We start from the raw sequence: 27,686 nt of genomic DNA, 5'->3' as shown, positions 1-27,686 counted from the left end.
CATTACTGGGCTCTGGTCCATCACCACCCACATTTCCTATAAGAATTTGTTTAGATTTTCTTGCTTTACTTGCATAGTGCCTATTTCTACATACTGATTAGAGTGCCTTGTCCTTTCACTGTTGCTATCAACATGGTTAAACACAAAAACAAAGATGGCTGGGGGAAAAAATCAATATTTTGACCTGGTTTCCTGTATAAAGATTCTACAGTTTACAAAAGACAGGATCATTGTTTAATAAGCCAATGACTCATACCTCTTGGCATAGTCACCTGACCAAAAGGATGCCAAGTCTGTTTAGGTTGTGTTCTTAGTTGATTGTCAATGACTGTTATTTCCAAGGTGACCTATGTACAGTATACTTTTGCATATGACAGGTTTAAAAGGTTTTGAAATTACTGGCAAAATAATAGTAAATGCTAAGCTTACTCACATTCAGCTTGTTCAGTTAAATTATAATCCTTTTTGTGAATAACTCAGAAAGTATTTTGAAGATTGAGATTTTCTTTTCTGGGCCTGAGTAGAAAGAAACATCAGTTAAGATAATGCTATGCTAGACCTGGTTCTGACCAGGTTGGGAGAGCCAGTTGTTACATTTTTCAAAAATTTTGTGAGTCCATTATTAAACACAGCCATTATTACAAATTAAATCATTTAAACTTACAATTAAATAAATTAAATTAAAAACAAAGGTAATAGCTCTAGCCGATTTGGCTCAGCCCACAAACTGAAGGGTCCTGGGTTCGATTCCAGTCAAGGGTACGTATCTCCGTTGCAGGCTCAATCCCCAGCCCTGGTAGGGGCTTGTGTAGGAGGCAACCAATTGATGTGTCTCTCTCACATTGATGTTTCTCTCTCTCTCCCTTCCACTCTCTAAAAATCAATGGAAAAATATCCTCAGATGAGGATTAACCAAAAAAACAAAAAACACAACAAAGGTAGTAAATACCTAAAAATCTTTACATCATAATCATCTAACTACATTTTGCTATCTATACTCTTATGGTTGTTTATATTTACTGTACTTGTATAATGAAATACTGTACAATGGTTTTGCTACTTCTCATCTCTTCTCAACTCCACGTTCAGTGACATCAACCTGGTAGCTTGAAATAGGTCATGGTGGGAGTATTTGCATAGTGTTGAACTTGAAAGAGTTTTACTTTAATGACAATAATTTATATGAACGTAAAAAATACTTTAACAATAGATCATATAAAAGGTGTAATGATAATAAATTTATAGGGAAAAGAGCCGTTGGGGTGCTACTCAATGCATGAATTTGTCAAATCATGGTTGGTTTGCTGGCTGTGGATACAAGTGTTTGACCAGAATGAACAGAAGCATTATGTGAGAGTCAATTGGCTATAATAGAACTTGCAACAAAGAGTACTGTATATTCTATTATTATTTGTAGATTGCATATTACACATCATTCATATTAGCAAAATTTATAAAAGCACACATACATATAGTATACATACTTTTCCCCCTGAAGAGTCCCTTGTTAAACACTGAGCAGACACTACTGGTTCTGCATGAAACATGAAATTCAACACGTAACTTGAAATTTATGATAGAGAGCAAGTTTGTCTTTTTGTGAACATAATCTGCTAAAATCAGAGTGCGTTCATGCTGAAGCCCATTTGGTTTACCAATTTTGTTTCCATTTTTAATTTGAAACTCCTCCAACTTCAAAGAGAACTGGGATGTCAACCAAAACAGTAGACATTTTTGCTCAGCCTACAGTATCATGGCCATCACAGAGAATTCGGGGAATATTGTTTATTTAAAACTATTACTTACAAAAGGAAACTTTTAAAGTCAAATCATTGAAGCAGGTCTAGTTTATCTTAGTTTTATATTTTTACCTTTGGATTCACCCAAAAAGCACAAGGGTAATGTGCACTTGCTTCCTGAACAGTTTGGCATGCTCAGATAGTCCTCTGTCTGTCTGACCTGCAGGGAGTGGGACTGCCTAACACTCAGACCAGAAAACGCCTGCAACCCAACCACCCCAAAGAAGAGGGTTGCCAGATCACACCATGGTTTTTAACCACCTGTTACATATTTCAACAGAAACCCTGCTCCAGCATATATCAAAGGATCTCTATACACAGTCATAAATAGAAAGTACTAGACATTGGTGGCCTATTGTATGAAGTTTTATTAATCCATTTTCCAGCATGATTTATGTACAGAAATATTCAGACAGACAGATTGGCCTTTGTTTCACCCCAGAACATGTCAGGTCATTTTCATGAAAAACTTCCTTGAATGATTTTCCTGGGGAAATTAAGACACCCATGCTGTCTAATCACAGACTGAAAGTTACTTAGTTCTTAAAGTTGACATTTGTTTAGTTAAATTATCAGAATGCCAGGAAAAAAAAGTCTAGATCTGAAGCATGTGTTTGTTAAGAGAAGACTGGAAAAGGTATTTCGGGTCCATTATATAACTGCCACTTTTTGTTTTTATTCAAGGTGTCATAAAACTGAGTTCTGCAGTTGAAGGTATGTTTTACAACCACAAAATCAGTAATGTTTTGCTTCAAGGTTGCATAGCGTGGCTTTATAGCTAGTAAGCTTCTGTGGCAGTGGTGTTTGATGCCATGTTCTAATTGCCAGCTATTGCCATCCCGTCTGTGTTTCTCCTCGTTCTGATCATTTTCTGCCACAAGTCTCTCCACCCTCCACAGTGGCATGAACGCTGACCCGAGAGGGCAGCATTTACGAGCAAACATACCTGTTTGTATTTTCTGATGGGACTGCCTCAGATCCAGGGCTCTGTAGGGATCCCCTGGCCCTCCAAAGGCCTTCTTCGAGGCTGGACATTGGGTCTTACCAGGAGCCTTGCCCCCAATCTTTCAGCAGAGCCTTCTCTAGAGTGTTTTGGTCCCTTATGCCAACGTAGCAAACATGATTGCCCAGGAATATATAGGCCTGTAGTCATCAAGGCTTCCTGATGAGAAAACCAAGTGGCTAAGGCATTTGCCAGGCTCAAGTGCAGGTTCTTCCCGAGCTGTGTGACACCCAGGGGGGATTTCGAGGCCCAGCTTCCTCTAGTATTTTCCATATTATCCCTATCGGGCAAGTGGCAGTCCCCATTAGTTATGCATTCAAGAAGCTGAGAAGAAAAGGAAGAGGGATTTGAAGACAGAGGAGAATCATTGGGGAAGAGAAGACACATAGCAGCATTTTGCTGAGTAACCCCCAAGACTATTAAAAATACCTCATTGTTTGAAATGGTTCGTTGGTTATTGGCATAAAGTTGATTCCCTTGCCCTCATAGACGCATAAAATCTGAAAGTAGAGAATGTGTAATTTTCTCTTTTTGTGAGTTTCTGTGTTTGTTTTGGGATGTGTGTGTTCTCATCTATTGGGAGTTTGTCAGTCATGCTTCGGAGGGGAGGCTCCTTGGAAGAGGTGGTGGGGTTTAAGGTGAGTCTTCACATTTGAAGGGCGATCTGGCTTGATGAATGGGCAATGCATGGAGGTGGGGAGTGGGAAAACGCAAGGGGGGTTGGAGTGGTGAGACCATCCGCTTGACTCAAATAAAGGATTGGGAGGGCTGGCGTTCCAAGGTTGGAGGATGAGAAAGGGGCTCAGAAATGTACCCATTGGGCTGGCAAGTCCGTAGTGGGGAACTCTGCCTTCTGTAGGTTTAGTACCATCACATTTTTTTCAAAACAAAGTTTCAAAGGCAATATTTCTGACACGCCTGGCAGGAAGCATGCTGCTCCTCTCAGGCGAGGCAAGGACCAGGAGCAGGTGCAGGCCATGGTGCTTCCTGGTCAAGAGGGAGGAGCACAAGGATGTCACCTCCAGGAGCCAGTGAGGGCAGGGGGCATGTTTCGGGCCTCTGCGAGGCTAAGCAGGAACACACCTTCCCCAAGCTCAGTAACATGCAATTGTATTGAGAGGCTATCCAAACCTCTCCGTGCCCGACAAAACATAGAAGTGGCAACAAAAGCAAGCAGGCCCATGAGAAAGACCTTGCGGGCAGAAACTCCCACGCAAGCGGGCTCCGAGTTTCAGGCCACTATCTGTAGAATTCCAGATAGCAGTTGGTCCACTCCGGGCTGTTGGATGTTTTATCAAGAAATGGCCTTGAAGTCGGAGCTTTACATTGCCTGCTTGGCTTAAGCACAGTATTCCACTTACAACAAAAGGACAGAAAAACAAAATACATTTTGTAGAAAGCTACGAGAACATTCGATAATGTAAAAACCATTCTTCAGCTATAGCTATTGTTCTGTTCATTATCTTGCTAGTAACTACTGTTATTACTAGGCAGCATGGCCTGTCTGACCCCCCAAAACAGGGATATGGTCTCCAGAGAAGGATGAGAATAAGGATGAGTGAGGGCAGGAAGCAGGCTGACTATTGGGGGCTTTTTTGACAGCCTCCTCTTCACCTCCTCTGAGTCACAGGAAGTTCTCTGAAGTGGCCATGGATACCAGAGGCCAGGCCCACTTCAACTGCCGCTTGAGCATCTTTTGGCAGCTGATTGGCTGAGGGCTGTTGAAGGCTTGGGAGCATGCTCTGCTGTAACTGTGTTAGAACATGTGTGTTGCAGGGGCCGCCTGGGATGCAGTTGTCGGCCGGGGTGTGTGTGTGTGCTCAATGCATGCATTCTTGGTGCATCTGGAATGTGAGATTTTTGACAAGCATGCTCAATGAAATGTGTGTCGGACACTCTCTTGATTCCATATCAAACCTCAGATGGTAGTCCCTGTGAATATTTAGCTAATTCCTGTACTTGCTACTTTCCATCTGTGGAATGAACTCAAGGCATCGTCATACAACTTCTCATGTCAAGGAATATGCAAATCAGTGGCCGCATCCACTGCCAGAAATGAAACCTATTTCTTTTTCTTCAAAAGTGACTCTGTTCTGGATTACCCTAGAACTCTGACAATAGCATTACTGTTGTAGGTGCGTTACCTTTTCCCTTTCTGTTCTCTTTTAAAAAATAAAACAATGGTCAGCGTCATAAGAGAAAATCAACAGATCCCAGTTGCTCCTTCCTACCAAGTAGTTTTGCTTGCAGTTTTATTCCTTTCCTTCCTCTGAAGCAGGGGTGCCCCTTCAGCATTGTGCAGCTTCACATAAGCTTTTAAATTCAGCAGAATGAAAACGCCTGTATCACATTAATGGTAAGGTTAAAGTGAATTGTCTTTCCACATTTTAAAGACTTAAAATTATACTTAAACAGAAACACACATCGATGCTTCACTTAGTTTGAAACATTTGAATGGGGAAAAACAAGTTGGAAAGAAAGAACTGCAAAGTTTTATTGATAGCAGTGAAGAATTCTGGAATCTAATGTTAGATTGATAAGCCCAAACTCTGAGAAAACTGGTGTAAGGGAGAGACATCCAGACAGCAAACTGAGGGGCAGGGGAGATAGTAAGCGCAATGGCAAGGAGAGAAAAACCATCCCAGGGCAAGAATTCTAAATATTCCTCTTAAAAGGGATTTTTCCCTTTGAAATTGAGCAAGGAGGGAGAAGGTGGAGGGAGGGACACATATTTCCACAAGTAGGACCAGTGCAGCAGCCTAATAGAGGAAAAATGAAAACAGAGGTCACGGAAGAGCTGAGTCACGCCTGATTAGAATTGCTCTGATATTCCGAAGGCAGCTATTTCTTTCCAGGGCGGGAGGGCCCAGCCCCAACCAGAAGCTCTTTATCCAGCATATGAGGAGATGAGTTCAGACATGAGGGGAGTGGGGAGCATTCGGGCAGGGAGGCGGCAAGTCTGAAGGGCAAGATGAGGCAATGGAGGCTGATGACAGGCTTTGCAGCTGATACCCAAGGTGTGTTCCGTGATGAGACTTGTCTCAAAGGTGATTTGTTCCTACCTGGTAGGTAGGTAAGATTCCAAAATGACATCAAGTTCTTTTCAAAGCCTATATGAGGGAATGAAGTTTGGCTTTAGCCCTTGCCCAACCCTCAGGTCCCCCCCGCCCCCCCCAGGCCTCTCAGTGGGGACGCTGGGGGTTTCAGTTAGCACTAGAGGAGAACGGGTGAGCGTCAACAGTAAAACCTCTGTGAACAACTGTGATTTCATAAACAAAAGCTTCCCTGACACATGAAGCTTCTGTTTTTCTTTAGCTTCTTGTCACTCCATTTTATTTAGATATTTTTTAAGTGTCTTATTTCTCCCTGATAATGGTCATGAACCATCAAAGCAGGGGACTTGGGGCTGTTGTCACATCCAAGGTGGTGTTTTTGATGACCTCATGGCCTCAGACCAGGAATTGCAACAAATCCTCAAATATGGGAAAGATAAATCAAGTAAAAACGTGATGCAATTTTTGTTCCCATTTTCAAAATTCACAGCTGTATTGTAAACCTGTAAAAGTAGAGCTGCTTTTTCTGTTGCAACGCTCTGATCTAACTTCACATGTGTGCTGAGGAGTGGGATACTCATTTGCTTTGCTTAAATTCTATTTTCCATATGACATGGGATGAATCCCAAAATACCCTTGTCTTAGTCTATTTAGGCTGCTATCACAAATTGCCCCACCTCCTAATACCAACACCCTAGAGGTTACAATGTCAACATATTAATTTTGGTAAACACAAATATTCAGTCTATAGCAACCCCAAATGGTTTTAACATTTAAAAAGTATTCTAAATGTATTGATGTCATTTCCTCCCCAGGTGAATTTTATTTTTGTCACTGTCTTTCTACTTTTTAAGCAAAGCTATGTTCATTTGTCAAGTTAGACTGTGGTAAACCCATTAACAAATGACGTTTCCACATTTTTACTATTGGAATTAAAACAAAACCTCTTTACAGGCCTTCAAGCCAGATTGCTACAGAGAGGGAAGGGCTTCCTCCAGGGAAGGAATTCCTCCCCATTCCAAAACCCAGAATGAAATGTGAAGGAGGGTCAGGAATCTAAAAATGCAATTTGTAGAAACTGAAAACAAGACTGGAGAGAGTTGTCTCTGCAATTAAAAACAAAAACAAAACAAACAAAAAAACACAGACTTTCTGCTTACAAGGCCAACCTGGAAGCTGGATCATCCTACTAAGCAAATAAGTGTTCCCTTCTCAAATGTATTTTGCAGAAAATTGTCATTATACTTTTGGCAACATTTTCCTATTACATAGCAATGTCTCTGAGGAATGAGAATTAAGTTGAAAATTTACCAAATAGCTTCTTAAAACTAGGACCCTCCCGAAATGGCAAAGATGGGGCAATGTGACCCAGAAACAAGGTATGCCTAGTTTGTGGTCTTGCTTAGGATTACCCTCGCCGCAGATAGAATTGACCTTGAATAACTATTGGCAGCATTTCAGAGCTCTCTCACTTTTTTTCTTTTTCTTTTTTTATTTAGTTTTTCTTTCTTCCCTTCCTCCCTTCCCTCTCCTCCCCCTGTATCCCAGCTGCACTCCTCTGTTTCTACACGTGCAATAGAAGCCATGGAATTGGGGTTGGAGGGCCATCAGGCAACAGAAAGCCAACCATTGTTTGGCACGTAACCACTTATAGTTTTGGCAAGTAGCCATTATTTGCCTTGGTGCCCTCACCAATAAAATGGGGATCTCTATTTCTTAAGGCTAAACAAGCTGATTTAACACAGTAAATGGCATACAGTAAGTGCTCAATAAGTTCTTATTCTCTTCTTTACCTTTCCTCTTTCTCTGCTGACTTCCCTGCATCTCTCCCTTTTTTCAGCATCCAAAGATCTGGCAAACAAATGATCATTCCTCTAGGATTATGTCATAGCACCACTGAAGTCAGTTTCACCTGGGGCAAAGCCATAGACAAACAAGCAACATAAACAGTTGCTTCTCCACTATGAAAGAACTTAGAGGGAATAGAGTTCCTGATCACCTTGCTGGGAACCATGACATCTGTGTGGATCCAGGAGCAGTCTCCCAGGTGAACAGTGCCAGGAGCCAATCACAACCCAAACTGGGGGTGTTTCCATCAGATGGAATGTCCCCTCACCTGCTCTTCCAGTCATAGGGGGTGGGGGGGGGGGGTTAGTGAGGAGAAGAGGAAAGGTTTTCAGGCTAATCCAACAAAGTGTTAGATAAAGACTGATTTCATCAATATTAATGTTTTTTTATGAAGTCGATTATAAATTCACTGTGTTTCTGAGTGTGCCATTTGTCAACACTGATCAAGAATATGGAAGTTTTTGAATTAAGAGAACTAAAGTGACAACAACCACAGATATACAGAGAGCAGCCTTCTGTAGCCAAAAACTAATAGTTTGTGCTGAATAAGCAGCCTGGAGTACCTACAGCAAATTAGCATAACCCAGAAGACAGTTTACAGCACCATAACCTTGCTTTCACTACCCTCCCTGGGGCAGGAAATAGAAATTTATAAATCAAAGGCAAGCTGTAAAGGAAAATCTGCCAGTTGAATCACTGATTTATTTTCTTTTGTTTGTTTTTTTTAGGAGTGTAATGTCTATATGTTTGTTTTTATTATTTTTATCAATCTACTGGAAGTTTTCAATGTAAACAAAGTTCTTACTTTAAAAGAATAACAACTGATTAAGCTGCCTAAGAAGGCAGCTTTTAATGCCTGTGGTCTAATTAGCAGTCTTCAAGGCTAATTTAATAGTGACAGCAAAGCCCCTTTTGTACTTGAGTCTCAAATTCAGAAAATGGCCTTTACATTTTCAATCTAAAATGATAGTCTGAAAGCAAAAAAAAATCTATATATATAAAAGCCTAAGCGACCAACCGACCCTTCCACCATTCTACCAGTAGCTATGACGCACAATGACCACCAGGGTTCAGACGCTCAACGCAGGAGCTGCTTCCTTTAGAAAATCCACCCTAAATTATTTCCAATATATTACAGTGATCCACATCCCCATTAAATGTGTTTTCTGTAAATATTTTGAAAGATTTTTTTATCATTTTTTTGTCTATAATTAAATTTATGTATGCAAAATTTACTCAGTTTGATTAGCTATGATTCCTTGGTAATCAAACCTATATAGGAAACCTTCACAAAATAAAAAATAAAAAAAATTTAATCCACAAAGTATTTTCAGCCTGTCAGGTGTGGCTCAGTGGTTGAGCATCAGTCCATGAACCAAGAGGTCGCAAGTTCTATTCCCAATCAGGGCACATGACCAGGTTGCAGGCTTGATCCCCAGTAGGGGGCGTGCAGGAGGCAACCAATCCATGATGTTTCTCTGTTATCACTATTTTTATCTCTCTATCCCTCTCACTACCTCTCTCTCTCTAAAAATCAATAAAAACATTTTTTTAAAATGTAATGGAGCCCTAGCCAGCTTGGCTCAGTGGATAGAGCGTCAGACTGCAGACTAACAGGTCTCAGGTTCGAATCCAGTCAATGGCCGATGCCTGGGTTGTGGGCTTGATCCCCAGGAGGGGACATGAAGGAGGCAGCCAATCAATGATTCTCTCTCATCATTGATGTTTCTATCTCTCTTTCCCTCTCCCTTCCTCTCTGAAATCAATAAAGGTATATTTAAAAAATAAAATAAAATAAAAATGTAATGGAACTTTGTTAATAGTTTAACAATAAGTGATGCTGACATGATATTAGTTTATAACAGCATTTAATTAAATTTTTGTTAGTTTTGATTTTGCAGATTTATTCACGGTTTAATGACAGTGACTCTTTTCCAAGACTTAGATACCTTATCCTTTTGCAAAGCTCATAAGCCAAGGCGTGACCCCTACAGTGCCGAGGACACACTCATAGTAACACCTGTTCGATGCCCTCGCAGGATTGCTGTGGGGTTACATGTGGAATTGCTGTGAGTGAAGGGAATGAAAAGCCATGTCCTTCAGGAAACAGGAGGTAGAAATTGCTGCCATGAAACCCGCTGCGAGGCAGGCTCTGGCAGACCCCAGGGCTCACAGCCTTGGATCTTCCTTTTTGCATATGCCGTGTGTAGTGGCTAGACTTTTCTTCTGGAAGCATCTGTGGAAAATCATGACTTTGTCTTTTAGGGCAGGGAGGAGGAGTACCCAGTGACAGCTGCCTGGGTCTTTGTGCTCTATTTCTTGGAGTTTAGTTTCTTTTTTTTCTTTTAAATATATTTTATTGATTTTTTTTACAGAGAGGAAGGGAGAGGGATAGAGAGTTACAAACATCAATGGGAGAGAAACATAGATCAGCTACTTACTGCACATCCCCTACTGGGAATGTGCCCGCAACCAAGGTACATGCCCTTGACCGGAATCAAACCTGGGACCCTTCAGTCGGCAGTCCGACGCTCTATCCACTGAGCCAAACCAGTTAGGGCTGGAGTTTAGTTTGTTTTGCTCCTGAGGTATTGCCTAGTCTGCTTGAGCTGCTATAACAAAATACCAGAGACTGGGTAGCTTAAAAAACAGACATTTATTTCTCACAATTCTAGAGGCTGGGAAGTCCAAGATCTAAGTGCCAGCAGGTTAGATGTCTGGTGAGAGCTTTTGTCTTTGTCTCCAGTTGCAGATGGCTGCCTTCCTACTATGTTCTCACGTGGCCTTTCTACATGGGGAGAAAGAGACAAAGAGATAGAATCAGAGAGATCTGGTGTCTCTTCTTCTAAGGTCACTAATCCCATCATGGGGACCCCACCCTCATGACCTCATCTGAACCTACTCACCTCCCAAAGGCCCCATCTTTAAACACCATCACATTGGGAGTTGGGGCTTCAACATATGCATTTTGTGGGGACACAAACATTGAGTCCATAACAGGTACCCTTGGGTGCCTATGGCCTCAATCAGATGTAATACAATCAGTCCCTCCTGCTAGTTAAACAGAATACATTTGAATTAAAAGGGAGTGGGTATTCTTCATCTGTGAGTTTCCCCTGTTCTTGTAAATAGTCTTTATCATGACCTTTGGGGACATCTTGAATCTTAAAAAATTACAGTTTCTATGGAAGGGAAAAAATAGGCTCTCCCTTGTAAGGAAGGTAAAGGTTAAAGTTTGTGGGATTCGGCGGGAAGTGAGCATGCAGCCACATAGGTGAGCGCGGCTCAGAGAAAATGACACAGCAGAAAAGGGCCGGCAGCCTTGCCAAGCAGTTTCCTTTGACATTCCAGAGGCTCAAGCAGCCCTTCTGGTTTCCTGGAATGCTCTTACTCAGTCATCATGTGGTGGCTGCGGAAAATCCCTGCAGCACCCATGGGTGACCTGGAATAATACCTCCTCTGCCCCTGGAACAGATACCCCCGTGACGTACACAGAGCGCTGGCAGGCTCGGTGGCACAGCCAAGGACAAAGCGGCCAGTTGCATGCAGGCTCACTCAGTGGCAGGGTGTCTCAAAGCCACCCTCACAAAGGGACAGTTCACACCCACGTCACCAGCGCCCACTGTCTCCCAAAGAGGCTGCCAGGCAGGGACTAACGTCGGTCAGGCTCGTTCTGTGTGTCACGAGGAAGGTGGAGCAGAGGTGACTGGGGGAAGTCTGGTTTTCCCTCAGCACTGGCATTTCATTCATCTCATCTCAAATGCTGTCACTCACCCGGAAAGGTCCGAAATGCGCCTTCCTTCCGCTTCTGAAGCAACGGGATGTGGCAGCAGCTGTCTGGGTGATATGCAAGCTGCCCAGGAGGAGGGAGGAAAAATACCAGGTCTAACCAGACGGGTCAGGGAATGCAGGCAGCCAGGGGGAATGGGAGCATCCTCGCTGAGGATGTAACTGTACTTATTGAACTGTACATTTTCAAATGCCCTCCGGCTGCTGGGAAAAGTTCCATCAGCTGGGCAGCAAAGAGAAAGGCCCTCCTGTTATAGGGGACTTCCCCTGTTCGCAGAGCCTTGAAGAACTTCAACAAGAGATGTTATTAGCCAAACTTAAAATAGGTTGAATGTGTTGTTGGATACCTTATTTATGTGAAGCCTGGAAATAGGAGACGGTGAATATCAAAGATGGTGCAAATAATAGCTATTAATTGCAATTTAATAATGCTAACTACAATTAATGACAATCTATAATAATAATCTATAATAATAAAAGTGTAATATGGTAATTAGACCAGACGGCTGAACAGCAGAATGACTATCTGGACAACCTTCCGGACGACTTTCCGGATGAAGCCCGGGCGGCTGCGAGGGCCTACTCTTGTACGAATTTCGTGCACAGGGCCTCTAGTTAGTAATAATACCACTAAGCATTTACTTTGTTCTGGGTCCTGTGCTAGGTCCTTGACATATATTATTTCACTTAACCTCTCAACAGCTCTATCACAGAAGCGAAGTTAGCATGCCGTGTTATAAACAGGGCACGGACTCAGAGATCACACATCATTGATGTTTCTATTTCTCTATCCCACTCCATTCCTCTCTGAATTCAATAAAAATATATTTAAAAAATAAAAGTGTGACCTCGGCCTTTTGGTCTTAGGTTAGGCACAAGGGGAGGCAGAGAAGGTCAAGGAAACTCCCAAAGGCTCCGTCTTCATCTGCGTAAGCAAGTAGTAGCATTTGAGCTGATTCCCTGCAGGATTTTTGGCTCGATATATAATTCACAGCCAGCCACAGAAATTCCACCAACTCAGTGCACACCCTGGACAGAGAGGAAATAAGGAAGCAGACAGCGAGTGTTTGTGTTGGATGCTCTTTGCAAGGGCCGCGTGAGAGAAAATGATTTCATTCTCAGGGCATGGCTCTGAGAGGGAAGTCAAACAGCGCGCAAGCTGAAACAAATCCAACAGCCTTATCTTATTCTTGATGCATGGGTTCCTTTTTCTTCAAGGCCCTGTAGAGGCAGGACACTGTGAAGGTCCTTCCTGGGACGTGCTGCATCTGTGACTTACAGGGCCTGGAAGCTCTAATGTTTTTCCTTGACAAACCTTTGCTACTCACTGGTCAGGCTCGCTAACCAACACAGGCTTAAAATACATAATCACAGAAACACACACACACACACACACACACACACACACACATACTCACACTAAGTGCAATGAGCCAGTCACAAGAAGGACACGTGCACAAGGGACCTAGAGTCATCAAATTCATAGAGACAGAACGAAGAATGGTAGTGCTAGAGGCTGGAGTCAAGAAAAGAATTCTGGAGACTTGGTTGCACAGCAATGTAACTGTACTTATTGAACTGTACATTTTCAGGTAGTTAACACAGTACATTTTGTTACATATATTTTAGCAGTTTAAAAAAAAATACAACCTCTGCTGGAAGCAATGATGTAATATAAAGAATACATGGTTGAGGTCAGGCCAGCCTCGGTTTGCATCCCATAGCTGCCACACACCAGTTTGGGAGCGATGTTCTGTGTGTCTTAAAACAACAGAATCATCATATTATTCCTCCGTTTCTATGGGGCAGGAGTTTGGAGGAGCGTCCACTGGCTAATTGTGGCTCAGCATCTCTCCAGGGCTTGCAGTCAGGGGAAGCGCTAAAACTGGGGGCTGGCTGAGCATCTCCCCTCTTCTTACAGCCTCAGCGCTTCTCTGTCTTTGCACATGGCTAGCATGGCTCGCTTACAGCATGGGGCCTCAGGACAACTGGACTGCTTCGGTGGTGGCTCAGGGCTCCAAGCCGAGAGTAAGGTAGACATTGCATCACCTCTTTAGCCTCAGAGGTCATGCAGTGTCACTTCCTTCACATTCTCTCAGTCCCGGGCAAATCACACATTTCCCCGAGTTCGAGGAGAGGGGAATTAGACTCCACCTCCTGACAGGAAGTAGCGACGTTGGAGAGCAGGCTTAGCAAACGGCTCTCCTGTGCAATCTGGCTCACCTCTTCAAGACAGCCAGCCTGTTCATTTATATACATCTCTGCCACAATGGCAGAGCTAAGTGTTTGGGACACAAATGGCCTGGTTCGCAAAGCCTAAAATATGTATGGCTCTTGATAGAAAAGTTCACTGACCCCTATTCTACAAGAACATGTCATATGGAAGATATTGCTGCATCACCTTTGATCATTGCCATCTGCCACTGGCAGGTACCAGCCTCTCTGAACTTGACCTCCAGCTCCATATCTGTAAAATGGAATGAAGAGCATATATATGTAATAATAATTTTTTTAAAAGCACTTAGCACAATTCCAGGCCTGTAACAGATAAAGTATAAAATTCAGCTCTGCTCTGGCTGGTGTGGCTCAGTTGGTTGGGTGTCATCCCATGCACCAAAAGGTGCTGGTTCAATTCCGGGTCAAGGGCACATGCCTGGGGTGCAGGCTGAATCCCCTGTAAGGGGCATGCAGGAGACAGCCCATCCATGTTACCCTCTCATACAGATGTTTCTTTCTCCTGCTCCCTTCCTTTCTTTCTCTAAAAATCAGTAAACTGTTCTTTAAAAAAAAAAAAAAATCAGTTCTTCCCTTTCTAGACTTAATTATAATTTGAGAGCCATGGAAATGTGTTTGCTACCACTATAGGTCTATTAGCAATATCAGAAATACCCTGTTTTAGATGCTCCCTCGAATTAAGGCAGACTTTACAGAGACCTTCTTTTAAAATACATGCTTGAAAGAAAGGAATGTTTACAAGAATTCTTTTAAATATGCAATCCTCACCCCCATCCCTCAGTGCATTCCTTTGTCAGACTTGCTATATTTTTACCTTTCAAAGAGCAAATACCTAAGAGAATGAAAGTGATCGGGGAAAATTGGGACTGAGCAAGCAGGGAAGAGCTGGTTGGCAGCAAATCTCCGATTGCCGATAGCAAGAAAGACTGGAGAGATGTGACCTCCTCACAGCTGTGCTCAGGGCTGCCTGTGCCTCAGACAAAGCATTGAAAAAATGTTTTCTTGGCTTTCCCTTCCCCTTTGCCTCCCTTTTTCTGTTGCCCAGACTTGCTATCTCCGCTCCAACCTCCTCCCACCTGCCAAGATCTCCTTGAGTCTTTTTTCTCTCCTCCCGTGGAATTTCCAAGGCCAATCCTCCAGCGCATCCAAGAGATTGTTCACCTATGACCCGTCTTCCCTCCCGCTGGCCCCCTCTCCCCACCACCACCCCCCACCCCAGATACTGGAGCACGCTTCTGTTCAAGAAAATAGAGACCTCTGATAACTGGCACTTCCTGTGCTAACATTAGACCCTCCAGTCCCAGTTTCCTACCCATTTTCTCCAAACCACCAAAATTATCCGTTCTATTTATGCACCACTTAACAATTCTTTTCTATCTCCTCTTCGAGTTCCGTTTGACTCCAGTTGCTTTTAAAATCTACTTAGCAGCATCCTCAACTATATTGGAAGAATTGGTTCCTTTGACTGCACCTATTTGTCATCAGATTACTTTCATATCAAATATGATGAGTGTTTTGGGGGCAGTTGGGGGGAGAGTTGGCAATTTGATTAGAGACCATTCCCTTTGGTCCAATTAATTTTTACAGCATCTTTCCCCCTCCCATTTAGCCTAAAATTTGCAATTTTATGCAAATTTTGGAAAATAGTTTGTAGTATTCCCAGAGTCCCAACTCAATATCAGCCAAAGGCCAAGTCAATTGATGCTGCTCCAGGAAGAATTGTGGTTTGGAAAAATGACTCAGCTGGCTCCGGAAAAAGAAACAACAAGCACTGCTACTGCTGGGGCCGGTCCTACTGTCATATCTGCACAGAGTTTACAAGGGGCTTTCACACGTGTTGCCTCTGTAGTGTTCAGAGGCAGCCCTGGCACAGCTGTGAGGAGGTCACATTTCTCCAGTCTTTCTTGCCATCGGCAATCAGAGATGTGCTGCCACCCTGCTCTTCCCCACTAGCTCAGGCCCAATTTCCCCAGACCGCTTTCATTCTCTTGGTCAGCGATTTTCAACCTTTTTCATCTCACGGCCCACATAAACAAATTACTAAAATTCTGCCGCACACCAACAAATATGTTATGTTTTTGCCAATCTGACCCCCCAAAAAGGTATAATTTTTAATCATACCTTTGTTTTCTTTGACACTTCAAGGTAAAAGAGGTCAGTGCCCTGACTAAATAGTCAGGTATTGCATGTTTTAAAAATTCTTGCAGCATGGCAGTTGAAGAGCACTGCCTTGTGTGATAGAATCTCCCACATAGAATCGTTTAATCCAACAAGTACATAGAGTCGTGAACAAAAATCTACCTCTGGTCACTGAGAGCACTGGAATAAATAGGACCAGAACCAGCCAAGTGTGATGAGTTCTGTAATAAACATATGTAGGAGGTGCTAATGGAACCAAATTAAGTGAATCTTAATGAATGAACAGTTTTCCAGGCAAAGGAGGACACTGAGTATATAGAAAGACACCACATAAGTGCCTCACCAAACAAATAAGTAAGCAAATAAACAAAATTTTAAAAATAACACCAAAGTGCCCTGGCCAGTGTGGCTCAGTTGGTCGAGCGTCATCCCGTGCACCAAAAGGTTGCCAGTTCAATTCCCAGTCAGGGCATATGCCCAGGTTGCAACCAATCCATGTCTCTCTCTCTCTCCCCCTTCCTCTCTCTCTAAAAAATTAATAAAAATATACATTAAAAAGCCAAAGTGACTTAGCTGGTAAAGGCATTTATTTTTTCAAAAAATGGCCAGCCATTGGAAGGGCAGCCAACGAATGTCTCAAACCCAGCTCCTTGCCGTCTTTTCACCTGTGAAGATCAGCGTGGGTTTGTCTTCTCAGGCAAATGCTCCTTGTGGTCCCCAGATGGCAGCCACACAGTTCAGAGTATCTCTTGCTGATGACAATGTCCCGAGGAAGAAAGGGATGTCCCTGACTGTGTCACTGTAAATAGGGAGGTAAACCTTCCCGGAGGCATTCCCACCAGACTTCCCTTCTCATCCCTTCGTCCTACAGACCAATGAAGATTCAGCCTCCAAATCTAGGGAGGTGCTCACCTCTCCCAAAAGTCATGGCTGCGTGCAAAAGTCCACAGCACTGGGGTCCTCCTGTTGGCAAGGAGGTAGGTTATCAGAAAACAAACAATGTGTCCCACAGGCACAAAGGCATGGAAAGGATGGCATTCTCCAAGTGATAATTTCTTAGGTGTGAAAATGTCAGGAGAGGCAAATGAAATAGGCTACAGCCAGGTGGTAAAGGAGTCACATGCCAGTGTTTGTCTGTGTCTTATGGGTTAGTGTTCCTTAAGGGTGAAAGAGTGAAACATCAATGTGAAGAGTTTTTCATTATTCTTTTTTTTTAATTTGGCAATCATAAAATTTTCTTCAAAAACAAATGGTTAGCCCTGGCTGGTGTGGTTCAGTTGGCTGAGCAATGAGAAATCGCCAGTTAGATTCCCTATCAGGGCACATGCCCAGGCTGCAGGTTCGATCCCAAGTAAGGGTGTGCAGGAGGCAGACAATCTGTTTCTCTCTCATCAATATTTCTCTCTCTCCCTCTCCCTTCCTCTCACACTAGTATATATGTATATGTGTGTGTGTGTGTGTATATATATATATATATATATATATATATATATATTAAGTAGAGACAAATATACAGCAAAATATATGGCAAAAATAAAATTTAGTCAATTGTCATAGCAGTGAAAACATAATAGTATATCTAATTTTTATTCTAATGTTTGCACCTTTTTATGATTAGAGTAGTAATGTGTGTTCATTTTTCTAATTGGAAAAATCAGAGAAGCCTAAAGAATAAAATAAAAGTCATCCATAAGCTCATCACTGGACTATAACTATTTGATGTCAAAGTTGGTCCTCGTGTGCATAGTAGTTTTATATGGAGTTAGAGTAGTAAGTGACTTTCTTTTTTCTTTGTAAGAATGCACTTCAAAGTCCATATCTTCTTATAATTTTCTGTCAAATTTTGTGTCAATGAAAGGCAAACCACTGTTGGTCTTTTTAGAGGGGGAAAAAGGCAACAAATTAAACACTGGCTTAAGTTATAGGGTGCAACATCTTACATTAGGAAAAATAAAATATCACTGTTTTAGGGTTTTTTTCTCCCAAAGGGGTGTCTTTCTGTTGACTTTCTGCTTTACAGAGCAGATCATCCAAACCCAAACTCTGTAACGTAAGTAAATGAGGAAAAGCAGGGCCTTGACTTCTGGCAGGAGAAGGCTGGGAGGGGGCATTACAGGAACTGAGGCCAAGTCTCTTCTTGGTGAGGCACAGCTGTAGCTGAGAGCGGTTCCAGGCCAGGGCCCCAGGGCCTCGGCACTCAGAAAGGTACGTGGCCGTTTCTGTTGGCACCTTCGGGAAGGCTGTGTCTGCCCTTTGTGCCTCCCCACTACAAGGGGTCAGGATGTACAGAATTCTTTAATTTTTCACTTCCAATTTAAAAAGGAAAGCTGAACATCTCTCCATTTAATAGCAGACAATAGCAAGACTGTTTTAAAAAGTGTCAGGACCTGCCTAGGCAAGAATCCATTCTGGGTGTTGGGGTTTTTTTTGTGTTTTTTTAAGTTCTCTTTTATTTAATTTTATGATTATTTTTCCCACAAATTCAGTGGCACTGCCAGTTTCTGGGAAAAGTTATGTTTCTTGTGTGCAGCTTGTTAAAAACCTATAGAAAGGCTAAGAATATCTTGCCACTAACCTTGGGAAAAACCAGTTAGCCTTTCTGGGCCTTAAAAAGAGAAAGCTCAAGCCAGAGGTTCAGAGTGGCAGACTGGAGGAGAGTTTAGAGATCATTGCACAATGATCCCTTCTGCACATGAATGATCTGAGATTCAGAGAGCGTGAGGGACCAGCCCGAAGTCCAACAGCTTCCTCCAAATCTTATTATTTTGATTTCTAAGAGTTCAGCGAATTTTAAAATCAATTAGGTTATGTTTGAAAAAGCAAGTGGACAGGAGATACTGAAGTGTAAGATAATAAAAACAAACGCGTAGAGAAATAGAGATAAGATACTTTATAATGGTTATTCAAATTTATATAGAGAAAGGAAATGTAAACTGTGTAAACTGTGAACCATTCACTGCACAATAATTACCCAACAAAATATTTACTGAACGCTCATTGGGAGCTTCCGGTCTAGGAGGGAATTGAGAAGATAATTACAGTGTAATAAGTGCTCTGTCAAATAAAAGCGCTGTATTCTAATGAGGTCTAGTTGAGGCATTTGGAAGGACATTCCAGAAGTCTGCCTGGAAGAGGTGACATCTAAGCTGATACCTGAAGGAGAAAGAGGAAGAAAGAACTTAACTCCATTTGCAAATGGAATTTGATGGTCTTAACAACTAAAAGTAAAAGTGGGCATGTAGAGTTCTGAGACCACGAAGGTGAGCAGGAAGCAAGCTTTCAGAATCTCCAAAGCCTTAGATTTGAGACTTTACCCTGAGGGTAGATCTGTCAGCTGGAGAGTGACAGGGTCTGTTTCGTATCTCCAACTCTTGCCTTAAGTGTGTACAACAGTGTGGAAGCAGGTACGAGACAGACCCAGGGAGACCAATTAGGAAAGTATCGCTCAAAATATTTTGACAGACAAACGGCAGAATGCACACACATGTGGACACACACACAAACTGAAGCACGCTTTTCAAAACAATACTTCTCCCTTGTTGGGTGCATTTTCTAATGGCATTTTCTAATCTATTTCACTCTTTGAATGGTGAAACTGCATAACCCACCTCAATTATCCCAGGACCCATTATTAAGTCACAACTAGCAGTTTGAGAAACCTTAAGTTAGGAAGTCTCTGTGATCCTCCAGCAAGGAGATAATAGGACTTAAGGAAGCAGAAAGGTGGCTAGAAAGATGTGGAATGATTCCAGAGGGACTTAAGAGCTAGGAGAGAAAGAGCCAAAGAAAGTAGAGATACTGCTCAGAATTTTGGCTTAAATTCTAGACAAAGGGGTCATTTGCCGAGATGGGGAACATTAACCAAAAGATCTATTAGGAGGTCAAAGACACTGAGCGTTTGAGAAATGCCCATTTTTGGTAAACACAAATGTGCCCCTTCATTTGTGGCACATCTGAAGAAAAACCACCTAAAGACTACATTATATAACTCCAGGAAGTGGTCTCGCTTGTCTACCAGAAGAAGCAAATTGGTGGAGATGGGAAGGACGAAATCCTTACGGACAGGTGTGGGCTCTAAGGCTGAGCCCAAAAATTCTCCTCGGAAAGGACAGTCAAGCTAGAGATCCCGGAGAAACAGCCCAGATCAAAGACTCACCTGGGCTTTGGCTCTGCCTGCTCTCAGGGCTTTTGTGAGGCTGAGTATTTTGGCTTTTGGTTTACTAGCATGTTGGCAGGAGTTAGCTTCAGAGCACATAGTATTGGCATCAAATTTAGAATTCCCAATCACTAGTTGCAGGGACATCACAGACAGCGTATGCACTTCTTATAAAAATGGAAATCCATTAACTTTATTCTTCACGCACGCCCTCTGACAGCACTGGGTCAAAGGGAGTTTTTTTCCTTCCTCTGTTCAGAGCTTCCACAGTGCCCACCCTTCTCCTTCTAAATCCTTTCTTTTACACAACAATAGGGAGTGCTGGTAGCCCGTCGCTAGTTGAAGATTTGGAACAATGGGTGTTGCTGAGCCGGGGTTATTGAAATGGTCTTGTCTGTGTCCTGGGGGAGATTGTAAATGAGATGTCAACAGGAGCTCTTTTGTGTGGATGGCATTCAGCCCAAGAGAGAGGAATTTCCTTACTGTGCTAGTATTTAAAGCAGATTTGTTGCTGCTTTTGCGAAAATTTTTTCTCCAGCGGCCTGAACTATCAGCCCGGAATGAGTCACTCGGTGGGACGGTGACTTCCTTCCCCGCTTAGCAAAGCACTGAGTCAGTCATTTACATTTAGAAGGAAAGCTCCTAAGAAGCTTTCTTGGATTTTCATCAGCCTGAGCTTTTCTAGACCGTCACGTGGGACTGAGCTGTCAGCAGCCCGGTCCCCCCGGGGAGAGGGCAGCCGGGCCGGGCTGTTTTTCTCACTCCCTGCAAAACTTCTGACTGTTTTGCTCACTTTTTTTTTTTTTTTAATCCAGAGAGAGAATGGGACAAACACAATTTCCTGCTTTAAGCCTTTTTCCTTTCTTTCTCCCTCCCCCTTTTTTGGTAAATGGCAAGCAATTTCAGTTTACTCTAATTACCATGGGCTGCGGTTGGGTTAATTCCATCCTTAGAAGATAAGGCAACTGTTTTTTATTACTTCTCAGCCAGGTGCTGCAGGGTGACAAGACTTGCCTGTATCTGGAGACCTGACAAGGTTATCAGCAACTGCAAACAGGCCGAACCTTTGAGCAGCGCCATCACATGCTTCCCTTCCTGGTGATCCAGTTCCCCACCCTTGATTGGTAGTTCATTTTGTTTCCTAGTCTAGTCTTTCCGCATTCCTGCACTTAAGCAGTCCTATCACAATCCTGATTATGAATCATAATCATAACCCAACCCCAAAACATGAGCATAAATTTCCAACCTCAGTCCCAAACATACAACGCAGAATATTTTAACAATATGCTGACTTGGTACATTTGCAGGGGTTAGAGTTGCTTTTTCAAAGAGGTGGTACTTAAAATCTTTCACCTCTGACAGCAAAAATCCCAAATACTCACCTTGTATTGCCTTTACCTTCTATGGCTCCTTTTGGGAAGTAGAATGTCACCCACACCCGGAGACAGTGCCTGGCTTGCTTTAGGTAATAAAAATTGCTAGTGCTCAGTCTACTTATATCTTATTCTTAGTTTATTCTTTAACTCGGGCTATAGGTGTGTTTTGAAAGTGATGTTCAAACTGTCTGTAGGCAATGTGCTAATGAATGATGAGTGCCACTGCAGGTAAACTTTTAGGTGCGTGTCCTGAGCTACATCAGGTTAGTGCTGCGCCCAGCCTGGACCTAGCATGGGCCACCCTCCTGTCACTGCAAATTATGGTGGCCAAGGAAAGAATGTTGATTTATGGACTGCACTGTCAACTCAGACTATAGCTTGAGGATAGGGAATAAGGATGAGGAAGAGACTGATGGAAAGGATGTGTTCAAACACACGCACACAACCTTGCAAATATGAAGTGTTTCTAAGAACACTTCACACTACCCCGTTCTCTAATTTGTATAGAGAGGGGTCCACCTTGTGGGAAGAGGCCAGTTAAAATCCCCCGCTAGGGCTCCGATGACCGTTATAACAAAAACCATAGTGGATGTTTCTGATAGGGATAAACCAATAAACATCCAAAACTCCAATGAGGTCAAGGAAAGAGACATGTGAGAAGGGTTATGAGATCTAATCTTAGATTCCTCTTTTCCTTAAAGCTTTAGAAACCTTGCCCACCCACAATGCCAAGTCCAGCGCCATCTGCCACCCTCTGTGTGGGCTTGGTGGGAACAGGGCTCCATCCAGGACCAGAGCTGCCTCTGAAGGAAGCCCTGGAAGGGAACTGCTCCAAGGCATCTGAAGGGCTAGGTGGATGTTATTCCTTCACCTGCAATTCTGAAAGCCATTGCCCCAAACCTGACCCTGGAACTACTTGCAGTGTGAATGTCCTACTGCCTCCTGCAGACACCTGTTGGCAACCACTGCTCCAAAGGTTTCCTTAAAGCAGCGGTCGCCAACCATTCAGACCTCACGGACCACCGGTTGGCAACCGCTGGCTTAGAATACGAGATTAAGGGGTGTTCCCCCAGCCCCCCTGGTGTGTCATGTCTATTAGCTTTCTACTGCCCCAAAAGTTCTGAATTCCAAGCACATCGGACCAAAACATATTCAATACTGCCTTTGGGACTCAGACATTGTTCTCACAAGGGTTCCAAGGTGATCTTAAGAGGCTTAGATGGGAAGAACCCAGTTCCAGCCAGACTCCACCCTGGAGAACATGGACAACCAAACTCTCCAACCTCCTTGTCAGGTGGGGAATTGGGACTGTGGATGCACCTGGTTTATTACATTCAGGGAATGAGGATGACGGTGGGAGGTGGGCAGAGTGAATTGATCCAAACTTTAGTGCTGGCCACACTGGTGTCCTGGGTTATTTTTATTTAATTTTGGCAAATGATAAAAACCCAGATGTAAAGTGGAATTTTCAGTGCCACCTTTAAGTGGCCCTTTGCACTCAAACTGTAATCGTGCGAGGACTGAACTCGTGATGCGGACAGAGAGCCCCACGGGCACCTGGACAGGTTCTTCTCTGGATCTGTGTCATCAGCCGGTGACACAGTTGGATAACGAGGTGTCATTTTAAAGTGCTGATTCTGTTACTTGAGAGTCAGTAAAGAGCAGAGCAAACAGTTTTCCACAGGCTAACCCAGAGAGTTTTTCCTGTTTTAACTTTTAAAGGATGGGTTTCAGGGAGGAAAGAGGAAAGGAGTAGGATGAATAATTAACTGCCTAACTGCCCAGCCCAGGGCCTCCTGTGGCCTCCCACAGGCCCAGCTCTCCAGACCCAGGTAATTATTCCTCATCATGCTGAAACCAACAGGAAGGAATGGTGGATGCATTTTCTTTCTTCTTTACTTCCCCACACATCCTGTTTTCCCAGGTTTGGGGATTTGAGTTTGCCTTGTGCAAAAACTTCTGTTCCAGGTCCAGCCTTCCCTCCCGGCCCTCTGTCCACAGGGCAGCAGCAGAGGGCTGGCTTAATAAGCCTGCCTCCTTTCCAAAGCCCAGAGAGCTTGCCAGTGAGCAGAGGTTACTGATAAATCCAGCCTGAAGCTTTAGTTTGGACTCAGCCTAACTGGACTCTCATTAGATATGACCTACCCTGGTGTGTACACGGGTCACTCTGTCTGCTTGTCTATCTCACCTTCTCCAGGGAGGCAGGTTGGCAACATACGCCCAATACCTTGCTCCCATCTAGAACCAACCATTATCCCATATATAGCCTTGGGGCAGGTACCCTTGAATTCTATTTTGTTTACCAGACACACAGCTACATGGCAGGAGAGTCCTGTTTAGTTGTCCGATTACACTCCAGGTTTTTTCTTGTACTCCAGGTTCCATGGTGCAGGTAGTACAAATTCTCATGAAAGAAGACCAGAGGCAAAGAAAGTTCCCTGGCTCTCAGATATGCATCTTGTGCAAGCAGGAGAGCACAGAATAAGCCACAGAATAATGAGTGAAAGGAACTGAGGCGAAGAAGGGCAGCTGCACGGGATGCGGGCAGTTAGCATCAGGGACCCCTCATACAGCCATCTGCTCAGGGCCTACAGACAAAGCCAACCAGAGAGGACAGAGGAAATTAGGTGGATAACCCATAGGAACAACCGGTTTCCGCTGATAATAGATTGATTTTTCCCATACTAACTCCATGTCAAAGGCTGGCCAGCCACAATCGCATTTGGCCAATGGCAAAACAGAAGTGGGCATTGGTGACAGGAGATTATATTACAACATCCAAGATCACTGCGAATAGCTTTGGTGAGTATTCACTTCACTTGAGCCCTGGTGACCTCCTTGTTGGTCCCTTTTTCTTTTTGCCAAGAAGTCTCTTCACATTCCTGTTCATTCCTTCGTGTAACAAGTATTTTCCACACACGCTACTACTATGTGCCACACACGTTCTAAGGACTGTGGTCATATTATGAATAAAACAGACAACAATGCTGACCTTGTGATTCTTACATCCCTAGTTAACTCCTTTCTCTCGGTCTGGTGGGGGCCGGGGGGTGGGGGGGAATTCACAGAAGAGAATATGGGAGCGTATTTCTGAGAAGTGACATCGGAGAAGAATGAAACCTTGTTGATGAGAAGCTTAAAAGAAAAATGTCCTTCCCTGCTCTGGCACTCCCCTTGCCCCAGCCTCCTCGGCATGCTGTCTCTCAACAAAACTTGGTCTACCCTCACCTGAGGAGTTGGAACAAACAGGAAACCTTACATAATTCGGTAACCCTGACCTTGGGCCCTGGATCTTCCCCTCCTGTAAACAGTCCATTCAACCCAGGAAGGCCTGCAGACCTTGCTGCGACAAACTTTGAAAGACACATCATGTTACAAACCAGGAAAAAAAATCCCTAAATCCTAGAGGAAGTGACATATCTGATTCAGTGGTAGAAATCACTTCATAAAGTAATGGAACAAATGGACATTCAATCCCAACAGATGCTACTGCCAGCACAGTCACTTGTGTGCCTGGATGACTCAATCGCACCTGTTGGAAAGGCCGGGAAAATGAGCCGTGAAAGAGACTACTGGAAGCAACAGCCCTGCCTTGCACATTAGTAAGCCCCGTGTTTTCGACATCCTGACTTCAACATGTGTGCCTAGTTCTCAGAGGCTGTGACTCACCTTAGCTACTGGGCAAATGACTCTTACTCAGAGCCCTGGGTTTTTCATCTTTAGTATTAAATTCTAGCCAAATGTCTACTTTCAAGATGTGCCTTTGAAATGATTGATTTCAGGCAACAACTGGCTTTACATATGGTAACCCTCAATTTCTAATACTACTTAACTTGTTGCCAAACTTCATTAAAAGTCCACATTACAAGTTTGAGACCTCAGCCCCTGGACCTGGGCCTTCTAAAATGACTTTCCTCCAAACAGCATTTAACTTCCTTTAATTTAGTTAATTAATGGAACTTTTGAAGAGAACAGCTCCTTTGATCTGAGCCTCTTTCTTAGTTTCCAGTTAACATTTCCAGAGAGGGAGAAACAACGGCTGCCCTTGCAACTGGCCGGAAGCACCAGCAGCTCACAACTGTGGTCCAGCCTCCAAATCGAAGACCGAGCAGAGGAGGGAGAACCTGAGGAAGAAGACTGGTGGAAAGCATCGCCCTGGGCATTTCTGTGGGTGTTTGCCCCACACAGAGATAAAAAGCACTAAGGTGAGGCTGCAAGGCCTGCTCTCTGAGAGGCTGGGCCTTCAGTCTGGAAATCCTAAGTAATCCTTGCAAACAGACAAATGGGGAAGCCAGCAAAGTGAATTACAAATGCTCCTGCCAGAGAGAAAGGTTTTCTGCCATCAACATACAAATTTGGATTAAAATGGAAAATGCATGTCTCACCCAGCAGGAATCCTCACTGCCATCCATCAGACCAAATGGCTACAGCAGTTCTTGCTTTTCAACTTTCCATCTTAACAAAAAAAATGTTACACTGGCTACTGCTTAAAAAAATAATAATAATAAATCTGGCCTGGCCAGCATGGCTCAGTGGTTGAGTGTCGACCTATGAACCAGGAAGTTATGGTTTGATTCCCAGTCAGGGCACATGCCTGGTTGCAGGCTTGATCCCCAGTGTGGGCATGGAGGAGGCAGCCTATCAATGACTCATCATTGATGTTTCTCTCTCTCTCTCTCTTCATCTCTGAAATCAATAAAATAATAAAATATATATAATTTTTAAAATTCTGCAACCTCGACGCAGAGATCTTACCTTGCAGCTAGAGTAAAATTTTTGTTAAGGCAATAAATTAAAAATCAAGACATTCTGAGTCTTAACTTCCACTCTGTATGTTTTTTTGGAAGACAAGTCCTGCAAAAATATCCACCCCTTTCTACAGCGTGACTTACCTTGGAGCAGAGCTGCAGCTTTCACGGTACATCAGTGATGTTCCAACCTTGGCCACCAGGGGACACTAGAGAGTACGGTTGCCAGTCCCAAAGTACTACTTTGTTTTCCCAGACTTTCGGTTGGGAGGGAGGGGGTTTGGGGATGGGGTTGGTGCGGGAGACACAGCTGACTTGAAAAGCATCCATTTTTCTCTGAAATTACGCCACTTGCCATTTTATAAAGCAGAGGTTGCCACGTTACCTGTTGCCAGGTTCCTGGGAGTGCTCGGGGAAAATGTGGGCGAGAAGGTACAGCACAAAGTCCTTCAGCTGGGTGGCTTTCAAGCTGTGTTGACGGCTGGCGCTGACATTTGGAGAGCAGCTGCAAGGATTGCCTGAGCCTTGTTTGATTGTGGTTCTAACAGAGGAGTGGCTACGCCTTGTGCCTGGGGCTCTCCCCCCCCCCCCTTTTTTATGACTAACTTTCTGATCCCTCCCTCTTTGGATTTGGGTACAGTGCAGGCACTGTGAGCAACACGCTCACCTCAGGAAGCCCACGTTTTGTAGCAACTTGTTAAAACAACTTGAGTGCCTCTTTAAAAAAAGTGACTGAAACAAACCTTTCCAGTCTCCCTTCTGAGAACAATGTTGTGTTTGATTAGCCTCAGAGCACTGCTCCCTGAAAGATCTGTTCTCCCCACAAGAAACGGCTGCTATCAGCTGAACAGATCTCTGAGCCAGACATGCCCGGGCTTGGGGCATTTGTCTGGCATTAGGAAGTGTCTGGAATACTAGTAACTACCAACTGGCAAGTCTTATGACTACAAGAGTTATTACACCACCCCTCCCTCTCTGTCCACATTCCCTGTCCTCCCCCGACGCGCTCACACAAGCGTGCTTTTTTTCTGCTTCCATGGAGAAAAGGTTAGCTGGTCTTTGTGGTTTCCGCGGAGGATGACTTGAGTGGAAATCGTTCTCATAGCTACGTCCCTTGAGCCAAAACTAACCAGGAGAGAAGGCGAGGGGAAGCCCTGCTCCTGTCCCAGAAGACCAGCCCCCCACGCTTCAGCCCTCTACCTTCTCACCGTGACGCCGGCAGGGCAGCGACCACTGACCACCACACTTTGGGTGGCCTGTACATGTTATGCTGTAAATATTTTGAAACACAGGAGTGATTTTTTTCCGTGTGTGTGTGTGGAATTTCTCCCCTTTTTGCAGTATTTTTAAAGTTGTAGCTGGTACACCCTTGTTGACCACTCCAAATTCATTCACTCTCCAAACCTTTGACAGGTTTCTGCAGGGCACAAAGGATTGTGCCAGGAGCAGTTTCCTGGCAGTTTTTGATGGGAGGCATCAGGCTTCACTGGACCAGGTGTTGAAATGGATAGTTTCATAGGGGGGTGAATACAGGTGGTTT

The 27,686-nt window shown here is 43.7% G+C and overlaps 1 protein-coding gene and 1 long non-coding RNA gene across 17 annotated transcripts in view; one reads left to right on the top strand and one right to left on the bottom strand.

The window, feature by feature from the left end:
- DLGAP1 (DLG associated protein 1) overlaps positions 1 to 27,686 on the top strand; it is a 626,931-nt gene that overhangs the window by 547,852 nt on the left and 51,393 nt on the right. For 10 of the 16 annotated variants that reach the window (XM_070420578.1, XM_070420581.1, XM_070420577.1 and 7 more), the window contains one exon: positions 2,484 to 2,513. The exons of the other annotated variants lie outside the window; for them this stretch is intronic. In XM_070420578.1, coding sequence (XP_070276679.1) covers positions 2,484 to 2,513 — 30 coding nt within the window. The remainder of the gene's footprint in view (positions 1 to 2,483; positions 2,514 to 27,686) is intronic. 16 annotated transcript variants of the gene reach the window in all.
- Positions 10,383 to 26,679, bottom strand: LOC139014002 (uncharacterized). Its single transcript, XR_011472179.1, has 4 exons — positions 26,532 to 26,679; positions 13,894 to 13,959; positions 11,478 to 11,556; positions 10,383 to 10,491 (listed from the first exon to the last, which is right to left on the bottom strand). It is a non-coding gene; the product is annotated as an uncharacterized lncRNA (long non-coding RNA).

Source organism: Myotis yumanensis, unplaced genomic scaffold (assembly GCF_028538775.1).
Source record: "Myotis yumanensis isolate MYYU_CA2020_CCGP unplaced genomic scaffold, mMyoYum1.0.hap1 SCAF_7, whole genome shotgun sequence".
Lineage (NCBI taxonomy): Eukaryota > Metazoa > Chordata > Mammalia > Chiroptera > Vespertilionidae > Myotis > Myotis yumanensis.
The sequence above is the reverse complement of the archived record's forward strand: the minus strand, read 5'-3'. Positions and strand labels throughout refer to the sequence as shown.